The 16,604-nt window shown below is 49.3% G+C and overlaps 6 protein-coding genes across 6 annotated transcripts; 4 read left to right on the forward strand and 2 right to left on the reverse strand.

The window, feature by feature from the left end:
* Positions 1-510: 510 nt before the first annotated feature.
* POJ06DRAFT_298424 (uncharacterized protein) lies at positions 511-4,235 on the reverse strand. Its single transcript, XM_056190650.1, has 2 exons — positions 3,693-4,235; positions 511-3,646 (listed from the first exon to the last, which is right to left on the reverse strand). Exons 1-2 carry the CDS (start codon positions 3,937-3,939, stop codon positions 834-836), a joined length of 3,060 nt encoding a protein of 1,019 aa, XP_056047478.1. The 5' UTR covers positions 3,940-4,235; the 3' UTR covers positions 511-833.
* Positions 4,236-4,579: 344 nt separating this feature from the next.
* On the forward strand, positions 4,580-7,306 carry POJ06DRAFT_243390 (UTP--glucose-1-phosphate uridylyltransferase family). Its single transcript, XM_056186352.1, has 4 exons — positions 4,580-4,800; positions 5,014-5,109; positions 5,417-5,493; positions 5,543-7,306. Exons 1-4 carry the CDS (start codon positions 4,738-4,740, stop codon positions 6,828-6,830), a joined length of 1,524 nt encoding a protein of 507 aa, XP_056047479.1. The 5' UTR covers positions 4,580-4,737; the 3' UTR covers positions 6,831-7,306.
* Positions 7,294-8,902, forward strand: POJ06DRAFT_11115 (WD40-repeat-containing domain protein). The gene has a single exon (XM_056184070.1). It carries the CDS (start codon positions 7,500-7,502, stop codon positions 8,775-8,777), a length of 1,278 nt encoding a protein of 425 aa, XP_056047480.1. The 5' UTR covers positions 7,294-7,499; the 3' UTR covers positions 8,778-8,902.
* Positions 8,903-9,026: 124 nt separating this feature from the next.
* On the reverse strand, positions 9,027-10,688 carry POJ06DRAFT_235006 (uncharacterized protein; the record flags this gene model as incomplete). Its single annotated transcript, XM_056185811.1, has 2 exons — positions 9,027-10,272; positions 10,333-10,688. The coding sequence occupies 2 exons, from the start codon at positions 10,686-10,688 to the stop codon at positions 9,027-9,029; spliced, it is 1,602 nt and encodes a 533-aa protein (XP_056047481.1).
* A 432-nt stretch (positions 10,689-11,120) lies between these two features.
* POJ06DRAFT_243394 (major facilitator superfamily domain-containing protein) lies at positions 11,121-13,177 on the forward strand. The gene is made up of 2 exons (XM_056186353.1): positions 11,121-11,440; positions 11,490-13,177. Exons 1-2 carry the CDS (start codon positions 11,193-11,195, stop codon positions 12,931-12,933), a joined length of 1,692 nt encoding a protein of 563 aa, XP_056047482.1. The 5' UTR covers positions 11,121-11,192; the 3' UTR covers positions 12,934-13,177.
* A 62-nt stretch (positions 13,178-13,239) lies between these two features.
* Positions 13,240-16,502, forward strand: POJ06DRAFT_243395 (uncharacterized protein). The gene has a single exon (XM_056186354.1). The coding sequence runs from the start codon at positions 13,277-13,279 to the stop codon at positions 16,283-16,285; it is 3,009 nt and encodes a 1,002-aa protein (XP_056047483.1). The 5' UTR covers positions 13,240-13,276; the 3' UTR covers positions 16,286-16,502.
* Positions 16,503-16,604: the final 102 nt, after the last annotated feature.

Raw genomic sequence — 16,604 nt, forward strand, 5'->3', positions numbered from 1 at the left:
ACGGTCGGCATGTGGGCAAATGGGCACAACGAGAGGATCCACATACAAAGACTGGACGTAAACGGCATTACAGATCACAAGTGGTGGAAGAAGCAGGTCGATAGATATAATTACAAGACGGCGCTTGCTGTAGGAAGATATGACGGAGAGGAATAGACCTTATATGGTGTTGAGGGCGGACAGTTGTCGAGAGATACGAGGATGAAGTGGAGCGTGACGTAGCAGGGAGAGTGTAGCAGATGTTAACGCAGCGAGTCATGTATTGCGGAGGACGTGCAAACCCGCTAACCCTAGTCCACGCGACTTCAGAACAGACCCAAGATAGGCAAGCCCCTGGAAGCTAGCTTGCCATACAGTTAGTTGGCCCCTTTGTTTGCTCCTTCATATTCTCCCAGCGATCGACACCGGTGACTCCTGGAATCCGGAACGGTTATTGTGCTCGTTCCGGCGTACCAGCCCCGATGTCAAATCTGGAACCAAGGCTCCAAGCTATCGAAATAGAGACAGTCATCTCAAAGGACATCCCAATGAACGTACTTTTTTCTTGCTACTAGAAGATCCATCGACGATACCATTACCCTTTGATACAGCAAACGACACGCTCAAGCACAAGTAATGACGAAACAACCTATCCGCACACCTACACCATTAATGCCATAACTAACGAATTCAATCAAACCAACAATGTAACAATATCCGGGAATCCAGTACTATAGACCATAGTAAATTGTAATACACTAATCAAAGACAAACCGGAATAGATAACACTTTTTCACGCGAGATAAACTTACAAAAAAAAAACCTCAAACCATATGCTCGTCACACGTTAACTATTACTCCTCGTCGTTGATCAATGTGATCAATGTGCCCGACTCAAACCCATCCGCCCTGTACTGACTGCTTCGAATAGCGTCGCCGACACGCATGCTTCTGACAGAGCCAACAGCAGAGGCATCTAAATTGCCCTCTCTCTCGTCGGAGTTGTCATTCTGACTCACTGCTGGCGACGCTTGCTGCTCATCCGAAAGCGAAAAGAGCGGCATGTCACTACCGGTCATGATATCATCGCTGTCACTATCTCCAGACGACGACTCGGTATCGTCAGCTGCCAACGCCTGGCGACTAGGGGATAGCTGTGACTGCTGTTGTTGTTGCTGCTGCCGCCGAATGGCAGGTGGAATAGGCGATCGAATGATTGGCGTGTACGTATTCTTTGGCACAGTTTGGTCAACCACAACATTGTGATTAGGAATTCGTCGGGCTGTCGCTCCTTTCTCGACAACGCCCGCAGTGTCTTCCTCCTCGCGCTTCTCAGCAAGTGTAGTTACCCTGTGACCGGACTCTTCGTCGTACCCAACCGACCTCAATGGTGCATTCCGTACGACGACAAAGCCTTTGTTGCGACGACCGATACGAAGCTTATCAGCCGCAGTATCCATCTGTCGGGAAAGCCAACCGCGAACACCAGCACTGACGCCGGTAGGATCCGCAGGACCTGTGCCCAGCTTTCTCGAATGTCGTGGAGCAAATGACAACGGCTCCCTGCGCTTTCCCTGTTCCGCAGACGACAACACAGATGTAGATGTCGGTAACCCGGATAGTCCTGACGGCGTAGTAGTTGTGGCTGAGCGAGCGTGGAAATACACGTCAGACTCTCGCACTGCGTAGTCGACGTTTTTAGGAGTCTGCGACAAAGTAACCGATTTCCAGACATCCGAGTCACCGTCATTCTTGACTGACTCAGTTACTAACACGTCAGCTTCGCTGTAGAACGAATCAGCACCCCCTTGAGGAACTCGAGACGAGGACGACGCTGCTGACGGCTGTTGCAACAGCTCAGATGCGGGTGTAATCGCTGTCTGCGATGACTCATCGGTAGCATTCCAGGTTGCTGCTCTACTGGAAGCTAGTCTTGTTCGTCGCGGCATACGGTAATATGCAAATGCTGACGTTGGACTGATGGGTGACGATGGCTTGCCACCAGCACTTATCGGTGGCGCCGATCGATCTAACAAATTGCCGCTTAGTGACGGATGCAGTGGGAAGTCCAGTGGTGATCTGTCAACAAGGTTTCCAGTAGACGGAACCTCGGTATCGGCTAGCGTGACGTCGCCTGAAATCCCCACCGGCTCCAACTTCTCGTTAGGTCGTCGTCGACGAGCAAGTTGTCTCAGTCCGAACGCTCTGGCAAACGTGTTAGATGTCCGTCCAGTAACACCAGCTAGACGGGCGAAAGTCTCGATGATGGCCTGTAATGCGTGAAGGAAAAATATTAGGATGATGGTCAACGCGTGCAATACGAGAATCACATATCCGATCCAACCTTTTGTCGTATCACCCACGCGTAAACTTGGAATGAATGCGACCGAGAAGAGTGTTGTCAACAGTCTGATCGCCGACAAGATCATGTGGTAGATATTCATGTTTGTCGTCGGATGGAAAGGCCGGAATACATTCAGAGACAGAAAAAACACGACTTCTACAATTGCCAGTAGTGCGATCTGCGCAGTTCCAGAAGGTTGAACGGCTCCAATGAAGATTCCTCGCAGGGATGTGCATAGAAGTTGGACAGCGCAGAACATAAACCCGCGCTCCGTGTACGTGTTGTACAGAGGACCAAGCAAGAGCAATGTTGGAAGGTCGTCGTACAGTGCTTGTTGCGGCTTCGTGCGCTTGATCGTACGGACTGCAAGCACAGCCGATATGATCCATATTAGTAGTAGAATTCCTGCGAAGACGCTTATGTATATGGCGGTATGTGGCGAGACGAGGAGCTGGAATGACGAATAGGCGACGAGAGGTAGCGAAAAATAGTTGAAAAAAAGTCTAATAATCATTCCCCCTGTCACTGGCAAATTCTTCGATCTGAGGTCGACGGAATGACGCGACGTGATCTTGTACCATATCCATTTCGTCAGGAAACAGGATTGCGCTATAACCACAACAGCAGCAACCACGACGAGGAACCAGACGACGAAGCATGTCCAAACGTCCGTATCTTCACCCATCCCTACCAATTGCGATTGGTTAGAGATACCCCACTCGCCATCGACCGCGTAGATATTGCTAAGGCTGCGATCCCTCGAGTCACGCGATGCAACTGAATTATTGAATTGTAGAGCCGCCCAGGACACTGAAGACAGCGCGGGTTGATAGAATCCTGGGAAAGCGAGATTCAACGACCCGACCAAGTATGCAAACTGTAAGTACTGCAGAAAATCGCCAAATCCTGGGGTGACTAGCCGCAACGTGTCCGGGTCTTGGCCGTAATTACTGCTGAACGAGAAAAAATCCTTGGTGCCGGTCCAAGGGTTGTAGATCGCGGCGAGCACGACTGAGAATCCAATCAGTAGTAGGACACCAATTGGAATGAGCTTCAGGACCCAAGACACAGACGGCGCAAAGGTCGGTGTGACAGAGGTCCTGACACAAGCCACAACATTAGCGGCCTCCGTTGGATCAATGACTGCCACTAGAGTGGTTACTGACACGAAGTAAAACGAATCCGCTAGAGGGTAGGACGTGAAAAACCCAATGTCGTTATTTGGTCCGAACGGGCATGATCCATTATCAACGAATGAGCAGAAGCGTTGGTATGCGTTGGATAGGTCGAACTGGAGAATCGAAGCCGATGTCTGCAGTGTGGCTGCAACCTGTTAGTTCAGTAGCTAGTCAGTGTGATGACGGCATACTCAGTCTATTAGTGTTGGCACTCAGATCAGGCAACGAGCCATGCATATTGCCTGTGATCGTCAGGTTGACTTGATTCAGGTCATCATCGTACAGAGCGTCAACATTTGTTGACTCAAAGTAGGTGCCACTCCGAACGACAGAGTTGGAGACACAGGACGAGAAGTCTATAGACACGCCATGGACTACGCCGATCAGGAACGGCATCCAGGCCACAAGATACCAGGTATTGCCCATGGTAAACAGCATCCCCTTCCTTGTCGAGTTCTATATATAACCTCTGTAGGCGCAACAATAATAATTCGAAGCAGAGCGCCGATTCTAAGGCGCAAATGCGCTCATCGACAGGATCGGCGTCGGAGAAGCGTGGAAACTGACGGTAGGAGTCCGCTAGTGGCCATAGAGGCCTGTAAGCGGGCGGATACAGACACAGTACTTGATTCTAGGACGTCGATGCGCGAGAAAATCGAGATGACGCGCCCAAAGCACGAGCCAGACGAATCTCCCTAACCCTGACAAGCTTTGTGCACGTGACAGAATCGTGCCTGACCCGGATAAGGTATCAGGGTTAGGGCATAATCGGCGACGGTTGCCAGCGGAGTTACCCGGACCGAGAGATGAGCTAGAGCAGCGTCTAAGTGGCTCCGGGTAAGCTTTTAGTGTCTAGTTAGTGTATTATATTTTAGTGAATCGCAACCGCGAGCGGTGCCTGCTGACAAGGATGCGCCTCACGACAGGCGTAGTGAGTATGTTGGGCCTGCTGCTGCTGCTGCCCCTGGCTGCCCGGGGGTTACCCGGTGGCGTGGCCTGGCCGCTCCCGAGCTTAAGCCTGCGACCGACGCAGCACGTACTCTCAAACTTAGCGGCAGCTGTTTGCTGCTCGGCGGCGCCGGGCGCCAACGCGAAACTACGCACGCATTCAACAACACGACGCCCGCCTACCTGTCCCGGTGATCTACCCCGCCCACTATAATACATACATACACCCTACATCAACCTGATCTTCCTGCTTCTCCTCCACTTCGTCTGTCTAGACCCTCACTCACAATGGCCTCCACAAATGGCAATGCCTCCTCCGAGCGCAAACACGCAAAGAGTCAGAGCACGTTCGTAAGTGTTTCCCCATGTACTACTACTACTTCTGCCTTGGCTTCCACGATAGTTTTTCCGGTCCCAAGTTGTTATCACACACTCTTTTGCTGCTAGGCAGCCGCGTTTGTGCGCGCTACTTGTTTTCTACTGCTGACCTGAAGCGGTCTTCTTATATTAATTGTTCTGCGCCGTTTGCTAGTCTATTGAGGGCTAACTTGTGCGTTGTTATAGCAATTCGAGAACACATCAACTGCCATTGCCGCCAGCCAGATGCGAAATTCGCTCAACAAGCTCGCCGACACGGTTCCCGATCCGAAGATGCGAAAGGTATGTCGTTCTGTCACGACGTCGTCATTTGTGTGGGGTGCTGTGCCACCGACTGGTGTTAGTCGGTTTGGCAATACTCTTAGGGCCGCCAATGTTAAAACTAAGCGCTGGAGAACCTCAATTGCCCCGTTGATGCATTTCCACAACGAATGATCTGTATTTTACGTCGTACACCAGTCCTGGTGCTATGCCGATCATTCTGCTGGCCTGATTATTACGCCAAAATCGAGTCCATTTCTGCACGGTCTAAACCCACACACTGCGACGCCTTCAATTTGATGCTTCGTGCCATGCTAACTTTCTGCAGCAATTTGAAACTCAGATGGACGCCTTCTTTTCTCTCTTTCGTCGTTACTTAACCGATAAGGCCAAGGGAACTGCTGTGTATGTCATCAACATTAGTCTAATTGACAATTCAAACTAACACGATCAGTGACTGGGATCGAATCCAGCCTCCAAATCCCGAACAGGTCATTTGCTATGATGACCTCCCTGACAGCGTCACCACTGAGTTCCTCTCGAAGCTTGTAGTGCTCAAGCTCAATGGTGGTCTTGGGACGTCCATGGGTTGCGTTGGTCCCAAGTCAGTCATTGAAGTCCGCGAGGGTCAGTCATTCTTGGACTTGTCAGTGCGACAGATCGAGTATCTCAACCGCAAGTATGACGTCAACGTCCCCTTCGTTCTCATGAACTCTTTCAACACGGACGATGACACCCAGTCTATCATTAAGAAGTACGAGGGCCACAACATCGAGATCATCACCTTCAACCAGTCTCAGTTCCCTAGAGTATACAAGGACTCGCTACTACCGGTCCCTAAGGATATCAACGCGCCAATTGACTCGTGGTATCCTCCCGGTCACGGTGACTTATTTGAATCTCTCGAGAACTCTGGAGTTTTGGACGAGCTCATTTCGCGTGGCAAGGAGATCCTTTTCGTCTCCAATGCTGACAATCTTGGTGCTGTCGTTGACTTCAAAATCTTGTCCCACATGGTCGAATCTAAGTCTGAGTACATCATGGAGCTGACCGATAAAACACGTGCTGATGTAAAGGGCGGTACAATTATCGACTATGACGGGTCTGTCCGGCTGCTTGAAATTGCCCAGGTTCCCAAGGACCACACCGAGGACTTCAAGTCCCTTAAGAAGTTCAAGTACTTCAACACGAACAACATCTGGATCAGTCTCAACGCCATGAAGCGCATCGTTGAGAACAACGAGCTTCAACTCGAGATCATTCCCAACTCCAAGACCATCTCGGTCGGCAAGGCCGAATCAGATATCAGCGTTCTCCAACTCGAGACAGCTGTCGGTGCTGCCATCCGCCACTTCAAGAGCGCACACGGTGTCAATGTTCCTCGCCGCCGGTTCCTTCCAGTGAAGACCTGCTCTGACTTGCTCCTCGTCAAGTCAGACCTGTATTCGCTAGCGCACGGTTCCTTGGAGGTCTCGCCGGGTAGGTTTGGCCCTGCTCCTCTTATCAAGCTTGGTGGCCACTTCAAGAAGGTCTCAGACTTCCAGAAACGAATTCCACATATGCCCAAGATTGTCGAGCTCGACCATCTCACCATCACGGGTAATGTCAATCTTGGGAAGGGCGTCGTGTTGAAGGGCACCGTCATTATCGTCTGCTCGGATGGCCAGAAGATTGACATTCCCAACGGAAGCATTCTGGAGAACGTCGTGATCACAGGCAACCTCTCTATATTAGAACACTAATTGTCGAACACTACGTACCCGTACTGATGGGCGTTTGCAATCACTCATTATTAGCCGTTTGGTTTCTTGTCATTCTATCTATTCTTTACTAAACGGTCTCGTTAAACATTAATGCCACCTACAAGCATTACAGTGTAATCTCCGTTATTGACGTTGTTTTGGTAAAAATCGATAAGTGTTGTGTACAGTAATTTTATTAGTCGGTACTTGCTTCTATGCGTATTCTGAATGGATCGTGATTGCCTGTCGATTGTTTTCCAGAAAGACCTGTTCATGGGTGCTGCAAACGATGGTATTGCATCAATTTATGTTCATTTCATTTCATTGCTGTTGTTATAATATATACATGGAACGCATTGCCGTGGAAACACTAATGAAGATGACGGTGCACATTTTAATCCATTCGGTGCTATAACTGGTATTCCACCATAGCACAGCCGCACTAACTAAGGAAGGACACCCGTGATTTCGTCAGCTCCCAAGGAAAAAGTTTCGAGGCACTGTTGGATTAGATAATTCACGATTTCGGCCAAACTGTCATTTGCCTCGGACAAGACATCTATAACCTTCCGACGAGTGGCTCATACGCCATATTGTGATTCATAGAGTCTGCTACATTATCTGGATCCGGGTTGCACGGACTTGAGTGCAAATCCTATCGTTCCAACCATGAACTCCGAACAGGGCAGTGGCGTCCCAAGCGACGACGAAGAGTCCTATTTCGACCCGAGCTCGGCACAAGACATTATTCCTGACGACGAGAACGAGGAAGACCATCCGATGTCTGATGTCTCCGACAACGAGGACCAACACCAACCCGACGCGACTAACGAGGACGAGGAAATTGATATGTCCAACAACTCGCTGACGTACTTTGACAAACACACAGACTCAATTTTCTTAGTTGAATCGCATCCAAAGGTACCGCTAGTCGTCACGGGCGGTGGTGATGACAGGGGATACGTATGGACGTCCAACTCGGTCCCCCCGAAACTCGTCACGCAGTTGTCGGGACACACTGATTCGTTGGTCGCGGGTGGGTTCTCGCCCGATGGAGAGTGGCTAGTAACCGGTGGCATGGATGGTCGGGTCCGGATATGGCGTGCTCGTGCTCGTGGGCAGAAATGGGAGTTCAGGGATTCGGTGGAGGAAGTCGAGGAAGTTACTTGGGTCACGTTTCATCCTACCCAGCCACTGTTCGCTTTCGGCGCGAGTAATGGCTCGGCTTGGGTATATAGTCTCGCGCCTAAATTCGAGCATTTATCAGTATTGTATGGACATAGCGGCTCGTGCACTGCGGGCGTGTTTATCCCTGCTGCCGCTCCGGCTGCGGACGACGGCGAGGAGGAAATCAATCTGCTGACGATCTCGGACGACGGGACACTGATTTCGTGGAGCATACCGACAGGAGTGCAGAACTACAAAATTTCGCCTCAGCAATTCCATTACGAGGCGCCATGGGTCAACTTGAGCTTACATCCCACCGGGACATCGGTCGCGATCGGCGCTGCCGACGGTAAGGTCGCGATAGTGGGAACCAGAACAGGAAGCATCATCGCGACTGTGGACGTGCTTGGTGCGACCGCGAAAACAGACATGCCCGAGGAGGAGCAATCAGTCGAGGGTATCGCATGGTGCGAGGCGATGAGCGTTCTAGCTGTCGGCCTCGTTGCCGGTGTCATTTGCATTTTTGACACTGGGTCGTGGCGAGTCCGGAGAACTTTGGACCTCGGTGAGGCGGTTACGAAGGTTGAGTTCGTTCCGGGAACGACAGAGTTGATTAGTAGCTCGATGGATGGTACGGTCAGGAAATGGGATGCGCGGTCGGGAGAGCAGTTGTGGAAGGGCACCGGTCATTCTAGCGGTGTTCTTGGATTTGCTCTGGCGGATGGCGGACGGACGATTATTACAGCATCAGATGAAGGTGTCGCGTTGATTTACAAATAAGACAATGTACATATCATACAAAAATGGTTGTACAGTTGCAGATGCGATTAGGAAACTTTCGATTGTCGCTGGACTACTGCCTTTATGCTGGACATAATGCGCCCGAAAACTCGTAATTCTATAATTAATTAAATAGACATACAGATAGTCCAAGTATACCGTTCACATTAATCCTCGTATGTACCGAAATGCAAATACTATGAGCCATCTACCAAATATACCGTACAAGCCATCATTCATCCTGGCAAACTACCTACTTATATTATAATCCTGTCCAATTGTAGTTGTCATAGTCCATCCCTTGATCGTAGAATACTCCCAGTTCCAGCCTTTCCACGTCCCAGTCTTCACCCCACTAGCCCAACCGGCACGCCTAAATGACTCTTCGTCCGAGAGTCTCTGTCCGTTTACTCCTACTACGTCGGGATCGGGTACCAACAAACCCCATTCCCGCACAAAAATCGCGTCTTTGCCGACACATCTGCTCGCATATTTAATTGTCAGGTCCAGATTATTTCGGTGGTCGTTTAGTAAGTCGATCAGCCACTCGCAAGTGAACGACGATACCGACGACGCGGTGAAAAAGTCCGTGAAGTAAGCGGTTTCAAGGTTAGGGAAGACGATGGCCTTGTGTGACGATGGTACTGGCGGAGAGAGAAAGAATACCGATGGAGTGCTTGTTGCCTGCGCCGACTCAGGCGGCTGGGTAGGAGTTGGCGATGTTGTTGGCGGGTGGACTGCAGTTGACGAGTTCGATGGGGACGACGGGGCTGAGGAGGTTGGAGAGAGGAGCGAGCTGCTTGATGCAGCTGGAGACGTAGGTGACGCGTGTGAGATTGGTGATGTTGGAGATGAACCTGACGTCGAATGCACATGGTTGTCGGATGACAGATGTGAATTTGCAAGCAAGACCGACCTTGCCGGGGCCGAAATCATGGATGAATGCCCTGCCGTAGACGCCAGCCGGTTATTTTCCTCGTCGTCTGGCGCCGACGTCGAGGCCACAACTTTATGTGGTTGGCTGCTTTCGAATGAGGATGGTTGGTAATATGCTGATCGAAATTCGAAACAAACGGCGAGATTCACATTCTGTAGCTGCAGATACCTCATATTTTCAAAATTAAGGTAAAGCAATCTGCTGATACGTCGCTCATAGACGCAATTTGACGTGCACGAGAGCATATGAGCTCGGTACACAAACTTGCGGAGATTTGGGTATATGGCAACCGGAATGACTCTGCCCTGGTCTAGTGTGAATTCCTGAATATCAGGTGGGAGGAAGTCCATGAACATTGGAGGCATCACCAACGTGTCGAATACGTTCCAATGAAAGGACACAAGAGAAGAGTGTTCCGATAAAGCTTCGAAAAAATGTACAAGGAAGTTCGAAAATGCGAATATCAGATTATTGCGGTAATTTGGCGTGATGATCCTTGGGTGGGCAACTGGATCTGGATCTCGTATTGACACTGCACGAATGAAGTCTCCCGTCTGCCTAAACGATTATTGCAATATTAGCACATCATTTGCAGATAACGACAAAGATTTCTCGTACCCTCGGACAGCTTTGAGCAGCTGCTCGTGAGCATGAGTAACCTCGGTGACACGTAACGTAACGTTCTGGTATAGAATCGGAGTAACGATCAAATTGAGTCTCTTGTTCACTCTTGCCAAACTATTCAAGTCTCCGTAATCCGTCGACGACCGTGACGAGGAGACAGTCGACGTGGCCATACCAACACTCTTTGGCGCATCAAGCACCGGCTTTGCACTGCGCCTATTGTTTTTTGTTTTGTCCAGTGAAAACATGTTCCGCTTCTGCGGCGGCGGAGCAGACGTCGAAAATGGAGGGACAAGAAGTCCCACAATTTTCTCTAGCAGCTCATCTGGCAATGAGTCCACTGGGGCCATTGTGCTGGCCATATCCCTGCGACAATTGCGCCGTTCCAATTCCAGTTTCCTCCAGTCACTCTGCCGACACCGAAATTCCGCGATGGGTCTAATTATTCATCTGTATACTCAACTATTCTTTTGAATTGTGACCTAAAGAAGTCAGCTGCAGGAGTTGCGATTCATCATCCAGGACAACAGTATTACTTTGCCAGAGCACGTAGGCCGGAGCCAAAGTGAGCAATCGAAAATAACTAGCATTACCGGGCAGGCGTCTTAAGCTTTGTCAATGCGGCGCTTCATTTAGCTCCCCATTCTGGCTCGAGCGTCGGAAATCGCTATCAGTTGCGGCCAGCTGAAACCTTAATGAGTCACCGCGTTTACGGGACCTATATAGACGAGATAGCGTGGCAATTCAAACATGACCCTTACCCAGCAGCTGTATTGCTCGAGGTCGCGGTTACCTCAGCACGCGAACGCATTCTCCATACATTCGCACGTTAGGGCCATACTCAGGACCTACTGATGGTGGTTACACACCCGCTACAGCGTCCTGAAGAGGATCCGCTGACGGTAGCGGCAGAAGCGGACGTGGCGCTGGCTGACCTCTTGGAGCAGCCAGCCAAGCAGAGCTCTAAAAGTATCGTGGCGGCCGATGAATTCACGACTGTGGAGCATGCTACTTTAGAAGATGATACCGGCTACAGCAAAGCATCAGCTCGGAGAACGAAGATGCAAAAGGGAATTACATATGCGTCGGCGTTATTAAGCTGGTACGTCTCCAGTGGAGGAAACGAAGTTGCCGTACTAAGTCATTGCTAGCATCTGCGCTGGGTCAATCATGATTTTTGCCCTATATGCTCCACAATTTCAAACGCATATGGGATATTCACAAGTACAAGTAAACCTGTTGTCCATCCTCGGGGAAGCGGGAATGTATCTCACTACACCGTATGTTATTGCTTCTACCTTATCCTCGACCAGGACTCATTGCTATAGAATCGTTGGCATATCGGCAGATATGTACGGCTCAGCAGTTCTTTCCTTACTTTCGGCAATCTTGTTTGGAGTAGCGTATGCTCTAGCAGCGTGGGCATACGCTGCTCACCTCCCCTACTTTACAATGATGATATCATTTCTTCTTATCGGTGGCGGCACGGCATGCATGTACTTTGGCTCTATCACCACGTGCGCCAAAACGTTCACCTCAAACCGCGGTTTAGCGCTAGGCTTGCCGATTACAGCATACGGACTTTCAAGTCTGTGGCAGTCGCAAGTCGCGGCAGCGTTCTTTATGGATAGAGAGTCTGGAGAAGTTCACGTGCCGGGGCTGTTTGCATTTTTTGCCGTATTCTTATCTACAGTCGGGCTTATTGCCACAGCGGGATATCATTTTGGCTATCGTCCAGATTCTCTAGTTGCTTCTTCCAAGAAGCTACAGCGTACAGCGGCTAAGCTTGGATCTGATGAGGAGACACCATTACTGGATGACGATGGAAGTGAGCCATTTAGTCCGCGGGTTGGAAGCAGTGCTGCTAATTTAGGAGCAGGAGGTGTTGATGTAGACGACGAGGACGATTGTAAGACGATTCTGCTTACACGAAAGCAGATGGTTCTGGCATTTGCCAAAGATTGGACTGCGTGGGGGGCTGCCCTGGGGCTATTCACAACTATCGGACCGGGCGAAATGTTTCTCAACAACATGGGTAGTATAATACGGTCATTATCAGCACCCGGTCCTTCCACGGCTACGAACGTTTCTATTATATCGTTCTCGTCCGCTTCGATGCGCATTATTGCAGGTATTGGCTCCGATTATATTTCTTCAAAAGAAGGGCGACGATATAGTCGCATGTGGGTGATGCTATTCTTTGCGTCACTTTTGGTATTTGGCCACTTTCTTGTTGGACTGGGTGGTCTTGAAGTTAGCAATGGCTGGTGGTTTTGGGCGGTAAGCTCTTCGCTTGGCGCGGGCTATGGCGCGATTTTTACTTTAGCGCCTACGGTCGTGTCACTGGTATGGGGCGCAGAGCGATTTGGCACTAATTGGGGTGTTTTGTTTGTCTTTCCTGCGGTGGGCTCCATTTTCTATGAACTTATATACGCCGCGATTTACGACTACCATACGTACGGCGAGCGATTATGTTACGGATTTAGCTGCTACCAGGCCACATTTTTGGTCACCGGGACAAGTTGTGTAGTAGCTATAATTACGTGGATAGTTGTGTGGAGATTGGGATGGCAAAGGCGGGGGGTATTTATCTAGACCATTTTAGACAGAATATTATAGACACATGTTAGGCGATTTGTAGAAGCATTCTGTATTGTTAGATATATCGCTTGTATTGTACATAGTCATCTGGTGGTAGTGTTTAAACCTCACAAAATTACACAAAGCTAGCACATCGGATAATTTGTCGCCGGAGTGTGGTGCGTTGTGGGTTAGGGCTCATCATCTACAAACCTTAAGGGAATAATTGGAGATGGTCTTGGGAGTTCCGAGACCTCAGGGTAACTCTAAATTATAATTCACAAAATTTGTTTGCAAGTACGCCAATTTGCCTGCGGTTGTCTACATAGTTGAATTCGGAGGGAAGTAGGGGACAACGATGAGGACACCGGCACGTATGTGCTCCAGACTGTCAGTATGGGCACGATTGTCGCATCCTCCAACCCAATGCAACGCGTCGTCAGCTGCTCTCAAGCAGTTTTCGAGATCCGAACATGTCGTCGTGCGAAAGCCTCGTGGACGCAAAGCTCCTCAACGAGGAGCAGGACCAAGACAAGGACCGGTTGAGGATCTGTCAAAGATTTTGACTGAATCTCCGATATTGAAGCTACCGACAGTCGAAGAGGTTGTCAAGACTGATGCTTCCAACCGTGAGCTTATTAACGGCATTATGCAGCGCATTGAGCAGCGGCGGGATCGTCTTCAGCATCTAGCACAGCTGTCGCCTTTGTACCATGATCCACCAGATATGACACGAGCGCGACTCTTTGGAGAGCCAGTGAGGGAGAAAAGGGCGACAAGGCTTGAGGTTGGCGACCTCGTGGCGGATAGCGAAGGGCAGCTGGGCGTTATTGTGAAGATTGTTCGACAGGGCGCATTTACCAGTTTTATACTGCTTACGACGAGTCGGTCGCTTCGTCGAGTAACAGCTTCAGGGATAGAGTTTGCTATAAAGGGGTTTACGCCTGGACACGTTGCGCGGAATGCTATTGTATATACGACACTGGATGCAAACGATGTGTTGTTCGAAGGAACGGCAATGGAAGATATCTCAGCAGAGGATCGCAAAGACAGCGAGTCGTCCAAAGTGAAGGCTATATTGGCGCCTCCAGCTGTTAGTCGATATGTTTGCCAACCGCTACGCCTCTTTCAAAGCGAGGTGTTGAGGTTGAATGCACGACTGCGGCATCTAGTTGCCAAAGCTCATGATGATCTGGCCGCAAAGGATGATTATAGGACATACTCTTTGTTTGAAATCTGCGACCATGTCTTGAAGGACTTTGCGGTTGACAAGTCATTGTTGAACGTGTTTTACTACACGGTTTTGTTGTCGTTAGATAACGACACAGTTAGATGGATGCGTACTGGCCGCAGACGATATATGCATGTTATGTATAGCGCGACAAGTATTTCGGCAGTCGAAAAATACGAAAAGGGCGCCGAGTATTTGCGTGATATCAAAGGACAGATTGCTCAGGAGTTCATACGGAAATCAAGACGACTAGTCACGTATTACCGCAATAATATATCCGAGGGGAACGTCAGCGACGAGGTGACCCAAGTCCACAGCGAGATTCTCGGAAAAGATGTCGCATTCTATCATCCGCACGTCAGTTTCACGGAAGAGGAACAGGCTATTATTGAGGTTATCAAGCACTTCGTTCTCTTGTGCTCGGTACATCGAGAGGATCAGATGGCGAGAGCGATAGTCGGACGATTTGTACGAGAAGTTGACATGTGGAATGATCAGACAGTGGACCACATGGTGGTATATCAGTATCTTTATGAGATCGGTGTATTGTCACCGTGGTATAACACAGCCTTGTTGAATCCACTAGACAGGCTACCCCTGGAAGACCCGACCAAACTGAAGTTCAAGGCATTAGAGAAAGAAATGGGCAAATCGGATACACTACAGGATCTAACTTTTGAGGATTCAATGAGCGATCTTCGGCATGATTTCGGCGATTTGGCCGTGTACTGCATCGACGATTTTGGAGCTGAGGAGATTGACGATGGTATCTCCATTGAGTACGTTGAAGGAGGCAATGAATGCTGGCTGCACGTTCATGTTGCAGACCCAAGTGCCGTTGTGCCGCCAAATCACCCAATTGCCGTTAAAGCCTCAGATCGTGTTGAAACAATATATGGAATAGCCTTCAGTCGACCTATGATTCCCGAAGCACTTGCAACGGTCTCCGGTCTTGTCACCAAGGATGGATCAGATCATTGTAGAGCATTAACGTTCTCGGCAAAGGTTAGAACTTCAGATGCGAAATTGCTTGAAGTCATGGTTCGACCGTCAATCATCAGGAACATCAAGTCACTGATTTACCGTGACGTTGATAGCGCGTTGGGGTGGAAACTGGATTTCGCTGACGAAGGGCTTCCGAAACAATTTCGGCTGCCACCGAATCACAGTGCAATAGTGAACTACGGCAGCGCGGACAGTCTTACGTCAGACGACCGAGATCGTCTCAACGAAGCTTACAGGTTGTATCGCCTTCTTATCTTACGACGCGCGAAGGACCGCGCCAGTGTGCGCCCATTATCATTTGCGTCTCTCAGCGTGTCTTCTCCTCCAACTATTAACATTGCCGACGTGAGCACAGAACGGCCATTGTACTATTATCCAGAATTTTCACCTCAGGTCAACATCTCTTATTCAAATGTGGTCTCGAGATACTTCGTTGCGGAGTTCATGATCCTTGCGTCGCGAGTGGCCGCACGATTTGCAAAAGAAAGAAACATTCCCTTGCCCTTCAGAGTTCAGGATGAGGTTGAGGGCACCTCTTCTCGAGAGTGGTTGGGAGATGAAGACTTCACTACTCATGGATTTCAAAAGCTGAAATCGCTATTTAGCCTTGGAAGCATACCCACGTTTTATTCTACAACGGCTGGTCCTCATTTTGATCTTGGAGCAAGAGACGGATATGCTCGAGTTACCTCTCCGCTGCGACGGTATCTTGACATGGTTGCGCATTGGCAGTTGGAAGCTAGCATTAAAGGCGAGCCTTTGCCATTCAGCGAACGTGATATCGAAAAAATTGTCACAGAATGCGAGATGAAGCTTGCCATTAACAAGCACATTAGTTTGTCAAATAGTCTCATGTGGATGGGAAAGGGCTACAAGGAACTAGCCGATAAGGGACAGCTGAGATTGACATGCTTCCTCCTTGACGATTCTCAATATCCAGATGCTACCCTTGCGTACTGTCTGGAGGATATGTCACGGGTGGATGTAAAGTTTGGGCCATCTCAGAAGCTCAGGGCAGGTACATTTGTCGTATGTAACGATATCGAAGTTGTGGATCCCGTTCGAAAGTATCTTTTGCTGAGAGCACCAGAGGTGCTAACAGAAGATAACGCATTTACATACCAGGAATAGACGAAATGTGGTTAGGTTATTCTGATGTCTGTCGTTTATTATCGCTAAACTTATGATGATATTTGTATTATAGATTAGATTGGTCGAGACGGTCGTTCTGCCAGGCTTTGTAATATGCGCTCACCTGTTACCATAACTGTAAATAGTTGGGTTTAATTATCTCTTGTATATTGTGTATATTACCATGACTTTTGGTTTTATAATAGGAAATTCGGATTGTTATTCAATGTTTTTTGAGCTAGCGATGCTGAGTAGCTGCAGTAGAGTTCTACGCTAGCTGTATGTGGCTTAGTGCTGAAATTGCCCCCATCCAAATGCA

Source organism: Lipomyces tetrasporus (assembly GCF_029532465.1).
Source record: "Lipomyces tetrasporus strain NRRL Y-64009 chromosome Unknown POJ06scaffold_1, whole genome shotgun sequence".
Lineage (NCBI taxonomy): Eukaryota > Fungi > Ascomycota > Lipomycetes > Lipomycetales > Lipomycetaceae > Lipomyces > Lipomyces tetrasporus.

Bases quoted from the DNA above. Each gene is read 5' to 3' on its own strand.
- POJ06DRAFT_298424 (XM_056190650.1), bottom strand. From the start codon at position 3,939: ATGCTGTTTACCATGGGCAATACCTGGTATCTTGTGGCCTGGATGCCG. The intron at 3,647-3,692 runs GTATGCCGTCAT...AACAGGTTGCAG, and splicing joins TGCCAACACTAATAGACTGA to CCACACTGCAGACATCGGCT.
- POJ06DRAFT_243390 (XM_056186352.1), top strand. From the start codon at position 4,738: ATGGCCTCCACAAATGGCAATGCCTCCTCCGAGCGCAAACACGCAAAG. The intron at 5,110-5,416 runs GTATGTCGTTCT...AACTTTCTGCAG, and splicing joins CCGATCCGAAGATGCGAAAG to CAATTTGAAACTCAGATGGA. The intron at 5,494-5,542 runs GTATGTCATCAA...TAACACGATCAG, and splicing joins AAGGCCAAGGGAACTGCTGT to TGACTGGGATCGAATCCAGC.
- POJ06DRAFT_11115 (XM_056184070.1), top strand. From the start codon at position 7,500: ATGAACTCCGAACAGGGCAGTGGCGTCCCAAGCGACGACGAAGAGTCC.
- POJ06DRAFT_243394 (XM_056186353.1), top strand. From the start codon at position 11,193: ATGGTGGTTACACACCCGCTACAGCGTCCTGAAGAGGATCCGCTGACG. The intron at 11,441-11,489 runs GTACGTCTCCAG...AGTCATTGCTAG, and splicing joins GCGTCGGCGTTATTAAGCTG to CATCTGCGCTGGGTCAATCA.
- POJ06DRAFT_243395 (XM_056186354.1), top strand. From the start codon at position 13,277: ATGAGGACACCGGCACGTATGTGCTCCAGACTGTCAGTATGGGCACGA.